Source organism: Corvus kubaryi, unplaced genomic scaffold (genome assembly GCF_017639235.1).
Source record: "Corvus kubaryi isolate FWS band 111438036 unplaced genomic scaffold, C.kubaryi_AGA036_p1.0 74, whole genome shotgun sequence".
Taxonomy (NCBI): domain Eukaryota; kingdom Metazoa; phylum Chordata; class Aves; order Passeriformes; family Corvidae; genus Corvus; species Corvus kubaryi.
Window position 1 is genome coordinate 8,509,025 of NW_024582061.1, and position 17,803 is coordinate 8,526,827.

Here is a 17,803-nt window from a genome sequence, read left to right on the forward strand (position 1 = left end):
ATGGTGAATTCAGGTTAATTTTTCCACAGACTGGAATGGCAGGGCCCAAAATCTGGACCCGGCAAAGCTGTGAGAAAAATGATAGTTGGACAGATTTAGGCAGTGTGGAGAGACGTGAGAACAAGTGGACTGATTTCTAATTGATAAGAAGAATGATTTTGTTTACACCAGCATGACTGGAAATGTTTGCTTTGCTGTAACAATTACATTTGGTAGATTTATTAAGTACAAGGTAAGCCAGTAGCATTGCTCAGAGTAAAGTGTCCCTGTCACTGCCTACTATAAGGAATTGTTTTCTTTACAGCTTCTCTAAACTTTAATTGATTTGGCTGAAATTTTTCATGCTAAGACTCAGTCTATGATTGATTTTTTTCCTTTTAGTAAAAACTTTAACAAAAAAGCCAGTTCTTTCTGAAGACAAGATTTGTGGGAAATGTGCTTCTTCAAATGACCTTCTTTCAAATAAATAAATCCAGTGGTTCTTTCCTGAGATGTGTTAGTGCTGGTAGTAGAATGAACTTCATTGGAATGAAATTTTGGAAGCTTGACATTTAGTAAAATGTCATCATAATACCAGGGAGATGCCTTCTGCTGTCTTGAAAATTACCCCTGAATTTGCCCTGCTGATGAGGTTGTTTGTGCACTTTGGAGACACCTCAGATTCAAGAGCTTTGCTTTCAAAAGTTTCTGTCTGTACATGCTCATGGAAGAGTTATGCTTCTCTGTGCTTAATTTGGGTTGCAGACCTGCCCACAGAGCTGAGGGAAGTGGGGCTGTGCTGCTCATTAGCTGATCTCCAGTAGCAAGGAGAAAAGGGATGCAGCAGTCGTGGTCAAATGGAGATGGGTCAGAAGAAGGTCTATGAAGGAACAAGGAAAAGAGGTTGCAAGAGTCAAAGGAGTAGAAGCAAAAAGGGAGGATGTGCAGGAACTCGGAGAACAGGGTTAAAGGATGGGAGCTGTTAAGGGCACAGAGGATAACCAGGTGTCTGGGGAGTCAGAATGGGAATAATGAAAAGGAGGAGGGCATGGGACACTGATAGGTAAGAGATGAGTGAGGCAGACTAGGGGCATGGGGGAAGGGTCTGTGGCTGATTCTCTCCAGAATACAGAATTCTGGGTTTATGCAGGTTATTACACAAGTGGGAAAGTTCTGAAACATGGTTTAGACACTTCCTTACTTGCTACCAAGGTGGAAGGTGTGTGGTAAATGAGTCAGGGGACTGCAGTGGAGGCAGCAAGGTATTATTACAGTTAAGACAGTTGAATGATGCTCTGTGGGACTGGCTTTTCTTTTCAGAATCTGTGACAGAATTTCTGAATGGTGAAGATTTACAACAAACTTTTCTCAGGTGGCTGGTTCACCATGGCCTCCTCATTCTATGCATGTCCACTGTGAAGTGGGTTTGGTTACTGGGAGGCCATTACAAGGAGATTTTGAAAGTGTGTGGAGGGCTGGAAACTAAGCAATAGGCTTTCCATTGTCTCAGGTTGTATTACTGAAATGAATGGAAAGCTTGTGCCTGCTTTCCCAGCTGCAGAATACAGACAATATTGCAACCTTGCCTTAAAGGAGCACAGTGAGGGTAAATTTCATGGTCATGAGAAACCTGGATACTACGGGGAGACTGTCAGAGATGCTGAGCAGGACATTAATCATTTTACCTTCTGTGCACAGTTTTGGCAGTGTGGGAGAAATAAATCTTGAGGCTGTGTACTACCTGTACAGGAGGATGTCAAGCAGGTTTCTACTTAAACACTGAGGAAAGAGTCTAGTAAAGAAAATAGAGACTGGCAATGTGGCTAAAAGTTGTTGTAACATTTGAGTGCGACAGGGATGCAGTACGCTGCTCAGTGATGTGAGATCCCAAATTTCCAAGCTTCTGGATGTTTGAATTTGCAATCTAAAAAATCTCTCCAACATGGCACTTCAAAGAAAAAAACAAGTACTTTAGAAAGCATTATTATATTTTGGCTGCTGAAGTTGCTCACAGGTTCTTTGCAGAGATTTGTCCCTTCAGAAATTATTTTTCAATTAGAAGTTGAGAAAAGGATTTCAGCAAAATTCCTAGACAGGAATATGGCAGAGAACAGAGGGGACAATTCCTCCTATAAATAGAGCTCTCATGGATCTTCTAAGAGTCATCAGCATCCAATGCTTTATATCCAGTCAGAAATACTGCACAGCTCAAAATGCATTATCCTGTAGCCTCGGGCGAGTGACAGGAGACTTGGTATGAGACAAAGTGTCATAGCTGACTCACTGAGTGGTTTCTCAGTGGCCACTTTTCTCCTAAACAGGGGTTGTGAGTGAACCTCTTCAGGTGTTAGGAACAGATTAAACCACAGCTGGTCATCATATAGCTTCAGGATGCTTAGAGTGCATCTTTCATCACTCTATAAACACACTTCAATATGTGTATATGCATATATATATATACATACGTATAAAACTTCTTTAAGATGAAGTAATTATTTCTGACATGAATAATGTAGCTAAAAATCAAAGTATGCAGGTAGAATGATCCCTTATAGTGTTTCAATAACTGAAAGCAGAGAACAGAATATGTGATCTAAAAATAATTATAATGTTAGGTGTTGCTTTTGATCACAAGCTATTTGGTTAAAGCATAATGTGAATATAATGGTTCTGAGGCGGGGGTCTTTCTGAGAGAAAAATTATGCTTTTGTTTTCAATTAACTGAGCTTCACATTATTTTCAGGTAGCTGTTGATTAATGGTATTTCATGTTTTGTTCCTTTTTTGATGGCTCTTTGATCTGTGATGAACTGGACAGGATGTGAAATAGTGTCTTGATGCAGTAACCAGGAGCTGGGGCAGATTGTAGTTGAATAGGAACATCAGTTAGTGTGAACAGTGCAGAAAAAAATAAAGAAAAACACAGTGGGAAAACAATTTACTAGGACTAGAGGTGCTTGATCTTGAAAAAAATTAAATATTCTGGTCTGACTCCACTGAAACAGGTAACTGGACTCTTCCTTTGTATGTGAGTGGGTTCATCTTATGATTAAATGGTGCAGTGAGATGCAGAAGATCTCACAGCTTGCTGTAAGTGTTTGTTGTTGGCCTTATATTTCTCTTCTTAGTTATGTTTGTCACCCTGTTATGTGATGGGGCTGGAAAATTGATAAAATAAAAACCCCAACGGCATACAAAGATGAAAAGGTGCCTATACCTCGGTAGAGGTTTAATCTACATCATTTAATTGAAGTCATTAATTTTCCCACTATTTGGGGGAGTAACAAGCACTTTTCTAGCATCTGTCCAGCTGTGATGGCAATGTGTTTCTCAAGCTGCTAGCTGCAGATTCGGAATTGAGTTCATGGCTCATGAAGGGTGGGTGAAGGTTGGCCAGGATGCCATCTGGTCCTATCAGGGAGAGGAATAAAAAACGCCTGTAGGTGCTGGAAGATGGCTGCAGCCCTTTCCATTAAATAGACATTAATTAGCTAGTTTTACCATCCAGGCATTGCTTTATGAAGCAGTAATAGCCTAGTTTCTCAGAGGGAAGAAGAAAAAGGCTAAATGCCAAGTGTTTAACAGCCACAAGAATCTGATCGTTGCCCAGGAAATCAGTGTGACACTGCAGATGTTATGAGGTGGTTTAGGGTATTTTTTAAAGAGAAATCTTTGTGTATTACAAGATGAGAAGAGCATCAGGGATACAAGTTTGCATGCAGAAAGGAGAAAGAATGCTCATTAAGTGAAACTTTAGAAAATATAATCAGAACAAGAACTGCCTAGTGACAGTGAATCTTTAAAATTTCAAAGGTTGGTAAGGACTTGAGAAATCCAAGGGTTTTCCCAAAAAATATTGCATTGGAAAACTCAACATCAGCTCCTAAATAGGTGGAGTAGTCTGCCCTACTGTTTTTGATAGCAAAATCTGAATTAATTTTCAGGTTTGGATTTAGTTCAAGCCGCATTTATAAAATTACACTGCAAGAGTGAAGTGCATGTGTCTTCATCAGGTATTTGTACACCTGTAAGAATTACTTTCCATTCTGCAGATGAAGCTCCATGGGTACTGATTGCTTTCAAGCAAATCTTATTTTAGTGAAGGCATAAATCACCATCACCTTTATTGTACACTCCTGTGTAGTCCTTATAATAGGACTAGAATATAACAGAGTGAAAGTGTCTGTTTTTTGCTCAACTCTCCCTTTTCTTTGTCTTCTGTTGTCTTGGATACTTTTACAAATAGCTTGTAAGTCATCTCTCTCACTACCTGACAGTGGAGCATGAGAGATTTGCCTAAAGCAACTCTCTGCCTCTCGCTAGGGAAGTGATGTCAAAAAGGAGGGCTTGTCAGTGGAAGGGAAGATGTAGACTCAAAGAAGATGGAAAGTATTGTAAAGAGGATCTAGAATTATTCAGAAGAAGGTAAACATGAATTAAATAGGGAAAGAACTTCAAAGAAAGCAAAGAAGAAAAAATTACAAGAATACAGCAAATGAATAAGAAATTGTTTGGAGTGAAAGGAAGTTCCCTAAGTGAGACTGAGTGTGAAAAAAGTGATGAATTTTGGTGTGGGGTCTAGTCCTGTATTTTTAAAGCTTTTACCATTTGCCAGCATGATGCAGCCACAACACTTAAAATTGTATGCACATCCCAGATAGAGGCTACAATTTATCCACCATTAGGTAAACCTTTCTTCAATTGCTGCTGTAAATCTTCCCTTACCCCCATGTATGAAGAATTCTTTGACAAGGATGGCACCTGTTAATTTTGTTCCTCTAGTGCACAGGTGTGGTAAACAATGTAATGTATTTTAAGTTTCTGTTGTGAATATAATTTCTCTCTATATACATCAAGTTCTTAGCCATGTTCATTGTTTTGGGAGATTTTCAGTGGGGAAAAATGCAATAATTATTTAGGGACTCCTGGCCGTGTCTGATTAGTAGAAACACCTTGACTCAACTGTAGAAGAAAGGCAGAGTTGGGAGAGGAAATCAATGTTAAAATAAGAGAGGATGGAGAGGAATGCTCATACTAAAATACCTTTGCAAAGACTGGCCTGCATGAAATACGCTCTTGGTTTATCCTGAGTGGGTTAAACATGAGAACAGCTGCTCATAGCTCAGGATTCAAGAGGCTTTGTGCTACTTCAGCTGGAATGGTACCATCTCAGGGATGCTTCCGGGCATGGAAAGATCCTGGCGTTTAGTTCTGATGTCTGAAGGCACAAAAGCAGGATGAGGGAAAGTGTTGCCACATACAAGCCCTGCCAGGTCAGGGGACGAGCCATGGCTTTGTGGTAATTGCACCCATTGGACCTGAGGGACCTTTGCAAACAACAAGAATCAAATGGTTCTGGAACTATTCAACACAAACTTTCAGCAACTTCTGGTGTCACCTTTAAGTGACTGCATACAGGCAAAACCTTATTTAATCATCTCTTCCTCTGTTTTGATTAGTAGAATTTCTATGTCACTACTGTCAAGTCTGGCCTTATCTACCGAGAACTGGGCTGTAGAAAATTCGTGGGTTTTACTTAAAATTTTCTGCAACAGTCATTAGTAATTGGTACTTACACATCATCCTGTCAGCCCCAGCCCAGTAATACTGAGCTTTAAGATACAGCTTTTGCTTCTGCTCTTGTTAACCACAATTGGGAAAAGAAGAAATCAGAATTTGGTTTAGATTTGCATGTCTATGACCATATTGATGTATGTGAATGCAATGCAAAGAGTGAAGAATGAAGTCTCCAGCCTTTGCTGCTGAGGCACCCAGTTACTAAGGGGTTTTAATAACAGTAGGCACAGCTGAAGTGGGTTTGGGCATCTGCCCCTTCGATAGATGGCAGAAATAGAGCACATCCTGTACTGTATCCTGTACAGTGTTTTTGTTTCTCATCGGTACTTATTACCAATACATTTTATCATTCTGCATTTAGCTTCCCAGAGTGGATTGGGTGGGATTTAACTTCCTCTTTTCTCACCAGCCTGCTGCCTCTTAATGGCTTTTGTGGCATCTCAACACCTGATGCACAGCGGAGGAAATTCACCCTGCTGACAAATTATTTTGACAGACAGTGACATGCAAAACACTCCCACACACGATGAGACTATAAATCAGCTTCTTTAGAGAGATCTTGCTTCTTGACTGGCATCCCACTTTCCAAAAGGGAAATGCAAGCAGCCCAGCTCTCCTCTACTCCTTGGGGCAACTTCAAGCAACAGAATGCACATGCACTTGACAAAGGAACCATCTTACTTGAATGTTAAAAAGTCAATTACCCCCTATCTTGAAAATGCTTCTGAATATTTCCAGTAGACAAAGGGGAAAAGCCAAGTTTTCCTCATGGAATGTAAGTTTTTATTTTGGAGTGCATTTAAAGGATAAAAATTGATGTTGTCAGAGAACAGATAGCTGGGTACCTTGGTTTTCTTTAAGTGGTTTACCTTAACAGCTATTAATCTGCTTTCCACTCTCTGGATGATAGCCAAGACTGAAGCAGTAGAGTCTCTTTTCTCTTTTTTTTTAACAACTGTGTTCTTTTTTCCACCTTTGCTTCCATCCTTGTTTACCTACTTTTAGTCCTGGGTTTGCAAAGCAGAATCTTCACTGAGAAGTGAAACAGCTTTACAGCAAAGAAGACAAGAATGTATCAAGAGAATAACTTCTCATAATCTTGTTTTCTTTTTGCCTGGGTAAAAGCAAATGACATTTGATAATTTAATTTTTAGGGCCTACTACTTTCCGTGCAAGCTTTGGACATGTGGTAACTGTACCTGGCAGGAGAAGAGTAGCAAAAGTAGATCTGACAATGCCACTGTAGAATGTGCATTATCCCTCTCTCCAGCTTTGTGGAGTGGAAACAGCAGACCTGTGGTCTCCAGTGACATTAAAGGCACTGGAAAAGGGGATGAATGGGTTTACTACGGTGATAAAGGATGATTGGCAGAAAGATATATTCTTCTGGGTATACTTTAAGCACTGTTATAAATATAGGTTGAATATTCTCCAGCATGGCAGACTTACAATCCAATCAAGGTCAGAAAAGTAGTGTACCTTGTAGTTTTAGATATGTGTGTCTGCATTTGTGTGTACTTCTTACTCATTTATAAGAGTTGAAGTAAGAAAAAAACCAACCACAACAACAAAAACCAAACCCTAATCCTGCCAGTCCTAATTTTCTTAGCACTGCACAGGAATAGCAAGCCTGTGTCCATGTGCTCTGTCCCTGCCATAAGGAGCTGCCATCTGCTTGGAGAGGAGACTGGTTCTTAATGTGTTCTCACTCAGTACCAAGCTGTCTTATCAAAGCCAAAACTAGCAAGCTTCAGAGCCTGGGTAAGAAACACAGTCTTGTACATGTGTTACACACACATTGGGCTACATACTGTGTTCAAGCTTTCACACTTGGACATCTCATAATATGCATTCAGACTGTGTTTATATTCCTGTTCATATCCCTACATTCTGGTTTAACAGGCTTTCAAAGAGAATAGAAATATAGTTTGGTAAAATAGCTGCTCTAAACTATCACACAGAAGCACTACTTTGCCCAAATTGACTGTGTTAGACACAAAAAAGCCAAACCTTTACATAATTCTTCAAATTCTTCATGTTTGTATTTCTACTGTGGCTGAAAACTGCGAAATGTCAAAAATACCATGCAACAAAAAGCTAAAGACAAAGGATAGTTGTGTGAAAATAGGTCATCTTTTGAGGTTTGCAATGGAATATTTTAGACCTGCAAAGTTTAGTGTTTGGGTGAGGCTGGGAATGACATTCTGACGTGAGCATTCACTTAACTCATGGAACAAAAAGTGAGATTTTTTCACTGGGGCTGCTTGGAGAGTTCATTGCTTCCCAAGTTGTGTGTCTTGGCATGGCTGCTCTGCAGGGAGCTGGCCTTTCCCTTCCATGTCTAGGGTGAGTGTCTGAGTCCCCTGGCTCTGGGCTTATATGTCAGGGTGTAGGAGGTACAGTGCCTCTTTATCATGCCTGCCAAAGGACTTGGGTGAGCAGAGAAACTTCTGAAAGCTTAAAAACATTCAAATTGTCCCTGCTTGCCTGCTGCTCCTCTGCACTAGGGAAGGAGCACTAAAACCCACAGCTTTGTCTTGGTAGCTGAGACAGAGAGAGTGTTTAGCAGTGCTGGCACAGAGGTGTGTGCATGGGAGGGAAGTACATGGGAAGCAGGGCCATAACATAGAGCCTTGCTGAGGTTCCTGGCAGTGCTGATGCCCATGGGCAAGCAGGGACAGATGGACCTGGCTAAATTATGCCAAGAGCTGAAATCAGAGAGCCAGAGGTGGCTAGGAGCCAGTGTAACCCTGACTCTTAGATTCCTGTTTCTGTGCCAGGCATCTAAAAGTGCAGCACAAAACCAAATCTGAAATTCCTATTGGAAGTTTTGCTCTCCATTAGTCTATAGCAGGAGTCTAAATGGCTCAGTAGTTCTGCTCTGCCTAGGATCTGTGTGTTATGCATATTAACTAAGGTGATTTTTAAATTTTTAGATTATTTTTTAAAAGATGGCAGCAAAGTGAGGGTTTCTTAGTGCTTAGCACTTGTTAAAAATCAGGCCACTTATTTTTTAACAATTGCAAGAATCTTTTTCTGAGGGATTCATGTGTTTTAGGAGCAAAATACTGTTTCTCAAAAGTGACTGGTTTGCATTGTTGTAACAAACACACCATTTAGGATAGTTTCTGGATTGTTTAGAAACTCAAAGTGGCCTAAGATTATTTGGGTAGTGCCTCAAGAAACTAAGCAGCTGATGTGCTTCACCTGCATCTAGCCTGAGGGCCAAGTGGAGATGTGTCTTATGAACTAGGTTATACCTGAGGTGCTTAAAATGAGGCTGTCATGGCATTGTGCTTAGCAAAACAATTTCTTTCTCTGGGTTAAATAAAAGTTAAAGTCATAACAAAGTGACCTCAGCTTTAATCTTTTCCTGGAAAAAGTAGAAGTGCACTCATTTGTTGTTGAGGAAAAGTCAGATGTTTTGTTACCTAATAGATAGACTTTTATTTTCATGTAGAATGCTAAGGAAGTGCATAAATGTAGCCACTTCAGCTCCTGTTCCAGGTCTTCTTGACAATCAAACAACATCCAGTCCCTTGACATTCAGTTTGCTGTTTCACTAAGGCATTGCATGGTGTGCCTAGATCTCACTTTCTTTTAGGGTTAGAGCCACATCAGCTACCGCCTTTCCTTTGCCTTTTGACTGCCAAATTCATCAGCAAATTGTCAGGTAGGTCAGTGAGGATTTGGAAGATTTAATTAGAATCTGGAAATGGAAGAATAGCATTTCAAAGAAGATGGGATAAGGCCCTCTTCAAAATAATTTTCTTGAATTCTACTGAGATATTTTGGTGCTATGTGATGATAATAAAAAGAAAGGCTAAGTATTTAAAAAAAGACAAAACAAAAAACCAAATCCAAACAAACTGTGATCATCCTACAGTGATCCTGCTGCTCATTTGGAAATACCTTCTTTTTCAAGTAAATACCAAGCCAGCTTGCTCAGGTCATGTTTTGAGGTAGAACTATTTTATTCAAGATGAATTCATAGAACATTTCTCTATCCTTCTTCTCCTTTTTAAAAATTCACACTAGGCATGTTTGGGTTTATATCTGATTTTGTAATAAAATCTTCTATTTGCTTTTTAAGCAGCAATTCCCAGACAGCTCCTCTGGGTGTCAGTACAGCTTCAGGTATAGCTGCATTGCGTTTTCATTAAACCATTCCACAGTGGACAGAGGAGTGGTAAGAGATAAAAAGTTAGACAGGAGTGAAAAAAGATATGTGACAATAAAAAGGGGCACTGCCATGCCTGTGACCCAGCAAGGAACACATCTGAGCTGCCCTGGTTTCCCTAAGAAGCACCAATTACATTCCTGTATGTTGGACTGCATGTGAACACCCTGATTGCTCTGCAGGTAGAGACTGAGACTGCTGGAGGAAGTTACAGAGATGCTAGACGGAATACTGATCTTTTCCTTTAGCAGAATTAGGAAAGAATATTCTCTCTAGGTTGTTGTTGCAGGCTACAGGACATGTCCAAACAGATTTCTGCAATCTAATAAATAATTTGAATGGAATTAGATTCAGGGAGCATTGCTGGCCAGCATTTTCCCATGTGTGTGAGACAGTATGGACATTGGCTGTGAGAAATATTTGAGAGGAAATAATGACAGGAAAAATGTGGTAGTAAACCCAGAAAGCTTTGTAGAGAGATTTAAAGAATTGCAGAAAAACATGGGTTGGGAAGGACCTCTGAAGTTCATCTTATACAAATCTTCAGAACAGATCCAGCTAGATGAAGTTCAGAGCCTTTTCCAGATGAGTTTTGAATATCTGCAAAACTGGAGATTCAACAATCTCTTTACACAGCCTGCTCTTCTCTTTGATCATCCACATGGTAAAAATTTTTTCCCCTAACATCCCGTCTGAATTTCCCATGTGCCAGCTTGTGACTGTTGCTTCTCCTTTCTTCATGCAGACTCTGTCTTCTCTATACTTTCCTGTTAAGTAGTTGAAGGCAGCAATTAGATTTTTCCCAAACCTGCTCTTCTTACTGAACAAATTCAGCTTCTGTAGCCTCTCCGCCTATGCCCACACCATCTCTGCAGCCCTTTCTGGAACTCAGTTCACTTTGTCAACATCTGTCTTGTTCTGAAGTCTCCCAAGCACTGAGAAGAGAGTCAAAAATCACTTCCATCTACTTTATGGCTCTGCTCTAGCAAATAGAGCTCAGCATGTCATCAGCCCTTGCTGTCTCAGGGAACTCTGCTGACAGATGTTCAACTTGTACTCTGCTAACATCAGGAACCGTTTCTGAAAAGCTGTTTTCAGCTGTTAGACAACCCAGCCTGTCTTGTTGCATGGATTTACTCCTCCTGAAGTGCAGGACTTTGAATTTGCCTTTGCTGAACTTGCTAACTTGCTGTACTTCTCCAGCCTCTGATGGTCACTCTGATCTGGGAATGTATAGGGCCAAAGTGAAAGTATGGGGAAGGTCTCAATAATTCTTAGACTTTTATTTTTCATCAAGTGCCACGGTAGAAAATGGTGATGCCCAGACTGAGCATTATCTGGTCAGGGACCAGGAAAGCAAGCAGTTCTGCCTTTCTACCAGTAAAATGATGCACTGTCTGCAGCTGGGACTGCAGGGGACTCACAGTCCCAGAGGTATTGATATAAATTGCTGAATGAGAGGGTTTCCTCACCTATATTTAAAAAATACTTGATGCGCTAAAAATTTTCTTCATTTGCAATCAGGGTATGTGAATAAATCCTAACAGGGATGCCACTTTTGATTCTGAAGAGATGTACATTTAAAATGAGAAGGAATGGGTTTAATTTGACAGCTCTTCCTCTCCCCTCATCACAGGCAGCTGTTGTCAGACTGAATTAGAAAGTGTGAAGAAATACATTCCTTAAGCAGGAAAAAAGTGGAATGGTCATAAACCCCAGTAGAATTGCTGCATAGAGATTGTTATTTGGCCTTTAAATATTAAATGGCTGGTTTTAAATAGGCCTGGTGCAGATGGTTTCTGCTGCAGGTTTATTGATTAAAATAGCTGCTTTACATTAGCTCCAAGTTTGTTTCTCCAGAGGCTTTTGTCTTCATGAATAATGTACCCATTGGCTGAAATTTTGTTAGAATTCATCTCCTGGAGGCTGGCTGTATCTCTAGGTTCCGAAGTCTCAGTTGACTAGGCTCAAAATTGTGACAGTCCCTGCACTTCCCTCCTTAGAAATGAATATTCCTTCTTCCACCCATCTAGTGCTGAACAAATCTAGTGCTTGCACATTGGAGAGTTCACTTGGAAATAGTCTATTTGGCTGTTTGAGAGAGGCTTGTATGATACTGAAGGTTGCCTTGGCTATATTGAGGATTAGATTTTTGCAGCAGTTCATCCAAACCCTGTGAGTGGAAAAATTCCAGTGACCTTTGGAGCAGACTGTGAACTTGGAGGCCTGTCATGGTTTTATGTGGGCAGGTCTCATGCCTTCAATATTGTAAGTATTCCAATTTGCTGGATGCAGCTAGTGCATCTATGATCAGGCTTTTTTTACACCATTTTTATGGCCTTTTTATGCATTTCTAAATATGTGTACCTTGATTTCTGGAAGATGCATGTGGATTTTCTGTTAAGCCTAAAGGTTATTGCTTTGCTTGCGTAAGGGGTGGTGGAACAGACATTGCACAGCTTCCCCTTGCAGGCTGAGGCTTGCAAATTCTGTTATCCCTCTGAGCTGAGTTTGCCACTCTGCAACAGGAGAACACTGCTGCTGGACCTATAAGAAAGGAGGGCTATGAACAGCATGGAAAGCAGAGCTGATAAGACCTTTCTTGATAACACGCTTCTCCTCCTCCTCCCTTCTGATCCTCTTCCCTATCACAGAAATATTTGTCTTTCCTTTAACTGTCTGCTACAACAATAGCTGTCTGTAAAACCAGAGCAGGAGGAAAGTCAGATTAAAGCCTTTGGTGAAAATATGTGAAATCAGGCTCCCCTGTCTCATTTATGCTTGGGAAAATAAATATCATTGTTAGTAGAAGAGCTAATTGAATCTTGTGACTCTGGAAATGTAGCCAGTCACAGACAATCTGGCATGCCTTTACTCTCTTGGGGAGATGGTTATGCTTTCTTTCTACAAGTTAATTTTACACCAAGATAAAACCAGAAGAAAAACCCAGTTGATATGTGTGTGTATGTATATATATATGTAAAGAAAAAAGTTATTCTATTCTGAAATGGCCAAGAACAGGATATTGCAGTGCCTGAATCTTTTCCTGAAGATTCTTTCTGTTTTGTTTAACCAAATGAAAATCTCTTCAAGATGTCATTTGGCAAAGTGTTTTGACCCAGGTGAGACCACAGATCTTGACGGTATATTAGTTTTCCTGAAGTATCTCTGACTTGTGTCTGATTTTTTTTAAGGTATGGAGGCTGTGAAGATGATAACTTGCTTCTTTATGACAGTAAAACACATAGCAAAGATCATACTGGGAGGGTAGCTGACAGGCACTAGACAGATGGTTCCTGTGTGGATGTTAGCAGATGAGAATCCTCCCTTCTTGGGACACCTGTCTGGTGACCAGTGCTGCCACAACATATCTCTCACACTTCTTACAGACCTGAGAGAAAGATATGTGACCGGAAATATGAGCATCGACTGGATTATTTCCTGTCAGGAATGCCCCCTGTGGCTGTGGAGTGAGTGTGTGTGGCTGAGAGCAGGTCATTAGGCTTTCTCTCTTTCCTCCCTTAGAGCCTGTCAAAGGCATGGGGTGGACGAGTCAGTGCACAAAATGCCCAACACTGTTTGGTGTGGAGGTTTCTGCAGTCTCACTTCCTTCCACCATAGCTACAAGCAAGACTCCCCTTGGTGTAGTTAGGACAGGACTTGAGCAGTTAGGAAAGCCTCCCCCTTGCTAAAATTGCATGGCCTGGAATTGTAGGAGGATGCTGAAAGTCCTCTCTACTCTTTGCCAAAATACTTCATGTCAGTAGTGGAACAAAGAAAGCCCAGTTTATTGCGGCTGATCCTTTGGTATCTCCAATGGTGGAAGCTCTCGTTGAGGCTTTTCCTGTGGCTGGGATATTCAAACCCTTTCTTTGTGCCTTTGCTACTACATCAGAAAAGTTAAGCTTATGCTATTGTTTTTCCTTGTGAAAGCAGGAATTGACTCTCTAACTCCTCTGTTAACAACACATGAAGTGAGCCAACAAGCTCAGAGTTTATAAGGGTGAGACAGAGAGGTGCATATATACACATCAAGATACTGATATAAACCTGATGAAACTGATATAAATAAGGTTATATAAACCTTATTTTCTCAGGATATCAGGCTACACAGTTACCTGATGGATCCTTTCAAATAAAAACACTCATAGTAGCATCAGTAGTAATGTTAAACTTCATGCAGGCACTGTATTCAAGACATACAACAAAACAAAAAGACAGTAATATGTTAAAAAATAGATATTAATTTTAGGCACACAAAATATGCATAAACACGTTTTTCATCCTTTCCTTCAATCAATGCTTTAATTGAGAAGACATTGGTATTGTAATAGTGTCTCTTCTGTTGTTGATGCTTTAAGGAACTAACGACATCTGTTTTCCCAAGAATAAAGAAGCGCCAAATTGCAGGATAATCTGTAATGTTTATTTTATTGTTTCAAATAAAGAACCGAAAGGTGATGAGACTGGGCAATTAAGAAACAAAACAAAGGAATAAGCTCTGCTGATGCAGTGGAATACTGCATTACCAATGCGGGGGCAGTCAGGATACGTGAGCTAAGGAACCTGTCATGACACTTGCGTGTGAAAATATTTTCAAGTATGTAAAATTTGCACCACTTTTTATGACCCATTCTGCACTGTTTAACATTGTAGGAAATACAGTGTGTTGAATTTTGATCTTCAGAAGGGTTTCTGCTAGGAGTTAAGGACAAAAGTCTGTAACTAACTGGTCAAAGCAGCAGGACAGTTCTAGTGTTGCCTGCTAAATCCTCTGGGTTACCTGCATTCCTGTTGTATTTCCACACACATGGCTGAATGGTCAGGGCAGAGCTGGCCTGGCTGGCAGCAGAGCAGGATACAGGCTTAGGATGTACAGCAGCAATCAGAGCCTTTAATGGGAGTAGAGGATTAATTAATTCTGATCCATACAGACACATTGGCTTCTTGTGCAGTCAGAATCCTAATTAGGCAATCAAATTTTTTCCTTTCACAGTGACCATTGCTCCAGCTGTGCTCTCTTTCCTCTCTTTATTTGCAAATCTCTCTCTTTTTTACAGCAAAAGAAAAATTACATACTTTGGCAGGAAAGCTTCCTTCTTTTCTTTCATTTTTTCCTGTTTGCATCTACATATTTGCATATCTGCTTCTGTTGTTCTATAATCCCTCAACCTTCATTTTCAAACTCTTGTTATGAAATGAGATCATGGCTCCTTCCTCAGCTCCTTTATTCCTCTAACCCAGGGTTCCTTCCCTTCTTTTCCCCCCTCCAGCCCTCAGCCCCTGCTGACTCAGTTAAATATACAAGTGCTCTTTTCCCCTTTGTTCCTTCTTTTCCCTTCACCCCTCTGCGGCTGCTTTTCTTATGTTGGCTTTGATCTGTTTGCTGGCAACACTAACATTTTTAAATCTTTTCTAATTTGTTATTTTTGTACATTTTTTTGAAATTATATATCTTGGAAAGGAAACATGGGTTGCCCCATTCACTGCAGGGACAAACTCATTGTTACTTGGGTGGGAAGACTGTGTATGCAATTGAAATCTGTGCTGGGAAGTGCTGAGGAATCGCCCAGTCCACTGGACTGTGTGCTGTCAGTCTGGTCTAAATAATGAAGGTACACCCCAGATTCAGCTGTACAGTTAGCCTCAGTTTTGCTAAGCCACGCTTCTGCATAAAAGGGAAAAATGGAGGGCCAGTACTTCAGTGTCTTTATGTTCCTTTGTTCTGGGTGGTGACCAAAACCATAAGGAGTGTGATCCTTAGTGATGGGAACTGGACACAAATCCCTGGAATCACTGAGGTTCTCCTCTTTATCAACAGGGACACTGAGAGGTCACATGTGTTTTATAACCCTTCACTCTCTTGGGGTATTATCAGAGTCCTAACCCACTGGTTAGGGTATCCTATAACTCTTGTGTTGCTGCTGGTATGTTGACTTTTTCTGTACCTACATCTGTCCAGATGCTTTTTTTTGATCTGTTCTATTACTTCTGTGAAGATGGTGTGAATTGTTATTAATTACAACTACTGTTTTATGCTAACCACTACACTGACTTGTGGCAAAAAAAATGGCCACTGTAATGACTCTTGAGTTCCTGCCAAGATGTAATTTCCTTGACCACCTCTAGTTGTGAGGTTTTCTCCTGGCAGTGACAGTAGCAGATGAGTTTCTGCCAAGTATCTACAGACAGTCTTGGCATCAATCCCCATGAACATGGCTCCATATGGTCACTCTGGCCTGCAGAACCTGCTGCTAGATGGCCTGTTCGGCTCTATTTCTTTTTTCTTTCTTTTTTTTTTTTTTTTTTTTGTCAGGTGCCTTTCAGTCCTCTCTTCTAAGGAATAAGGAAAAAGACTTCAAATTACTCCATATCCCATTCCCCACACTGAGACTGAACTTTATTTGTGATCTTTTTTTACCAAAGATTGACTGCATTTTGTTTTATTCCAGGTCACCGGTTTCTTCAGAAGATCAAGGTAAGATCTGTTTTATAGATACTAACAGCATATTAAAAATGAGACCAAAGACTAGCGAGTAAGCTCTGTTTTAACCCAGTTGTGGTGGAGAAAAATGTTTTTATAAAAATGAAACTTTGATGTTGATGAAACTATGTTCACCCCTTGACATTAAGTGCTTGATCATTTAGTTAGTTTAATTGGGACTGACAGAAGTTGAGTCATTTGTAAAATGAATCTTGCTTAATCAAATGGAACTATTGCAAGAGTTTACAGTTTATTCATCCAACTGTATAGAGCTTCACCCATGGAAAATTGGGTGGCTGAAAGGATCATGCATGTTTTTTGTAAAGATGAGAACATCTTTCATGACTCTCATAGTACAGCATCTTTATTTCTGAGAGGTGAGTGTATTGCGCTTTAAAAGCTCGAACACACATTATCTTGGGTTACCAACAGAGTCATTTTGGTAGGACAGTATGGAATTTAGTGCAGCTAGGTTCTTCTACATGGAAAAGTCTCATGGCTTGAGTAGCAGGACTTGCAGGTTATGCCAACATGGTTGCCCTGAAGGAGACTTGAAGGATCTGATCTTTCCCTATGGACTAAAGAGGGAGTTTGTGGTGACAAGGTGCTTAATAACATGGTAAACTTAAGTCCATCTTAAATTTAATCACACTGCGAAGGGGTGGTAATTGCACTGCCAGAGTTGCATAAGGAATGAGGAACAAAAAAAAAGGGAGACTGACTGAGAGGAGGAAGTCCATCATGTGGCTCAGAACTGGGAATACTATTTTGGTCCAAAAGAGAAATATCTATTTTTTTCTGGCATCCAATTTGTATGCAGTCCCACAGTCAGCAAATTTTCTGGCCAATACCGTAAGTATTACTTAAGAAAGGTCCACATGGGAATAGTAAGGACCGTTGCAAATGGAGCTGTAAGTGGCTCTGAGTCTGGAAGTGTGTCACTGAACTATGTTCACTTGGAGTGTGGAGTGACAAGTTAGGTATCAACCTACATTGTCTTTGGCTCCAGCCAAGAGCTTTTTAGTCTAGTATAGTGGATGTCAAATGTATTGTCATCAACAAATTCTCTTCCATCTCCTTGACAAGTTCTTTCTCAGTAAAGAAAGTTGTAAAGAAAGCCATAAAAATGGACAGACACGCAAGACCAAAGATCTATCTGGCCTATCTAGTCCATTCCTGGCATCTGGCAGCAGCAGATCCCATGACAAATAAAAGTATGAGACTGGCAGAAGCATACAGGTTTAATTTCCTGGTGCACCCTATTAGATTTTTGTGATTTACAGCTCATTGATTTTGTGAACCAGATGGAGTTTTCCTGTTTAATAGTTCCTCTGCTTTTTACCATGACTGCAGCTTCCAGCATGCAGTACAGGACACTTGTGAGAAGTTAACAGTATACCTCATGTCTCCATCTCTGAGAAGAGATTTGAAATCATTAGGGTCTAATATACTATTTCAGGACCTGGATTCAAGCTGCATCTCAGTGCATAAACTTGTTAGTGATAGACCGCTCTTGCTTTTTCATTTCCCTTGCATTTATTCTATTGCTTTATCTTCATCTATTAATGGAGCAACAGACGGTGT

The 17,803-nt window shown here is 40.4% G+C and overlaps 1 protein-coding gene across 7 annotated transcripts in view; it reads left to right on the forward strand.

Moving 5' to 3' along the window:
* Nucleotides 1–17,803, forward strand: part of DGKI (diacylglycerol kinase iota) — a 211,860-nt gene that overhangs the window by 156,049 nt on the left and 38,008 nt on the right. For all 7 annotated transcript variants that reach the window (XM_042050499.1, XM_042050492.1, XM_042050496.1 and 4 more), the window contains one exon: nucleotides 16,188–16,213. In XM_042050499.1, the coding sequence (XP_041906433.1) occupies nucleotides 16,188–16,213 (26 nt within the window). The remainder of the gene's footprint in view (nucleotides 1–16,187; nucleotides 16,214–17,803) is intronic.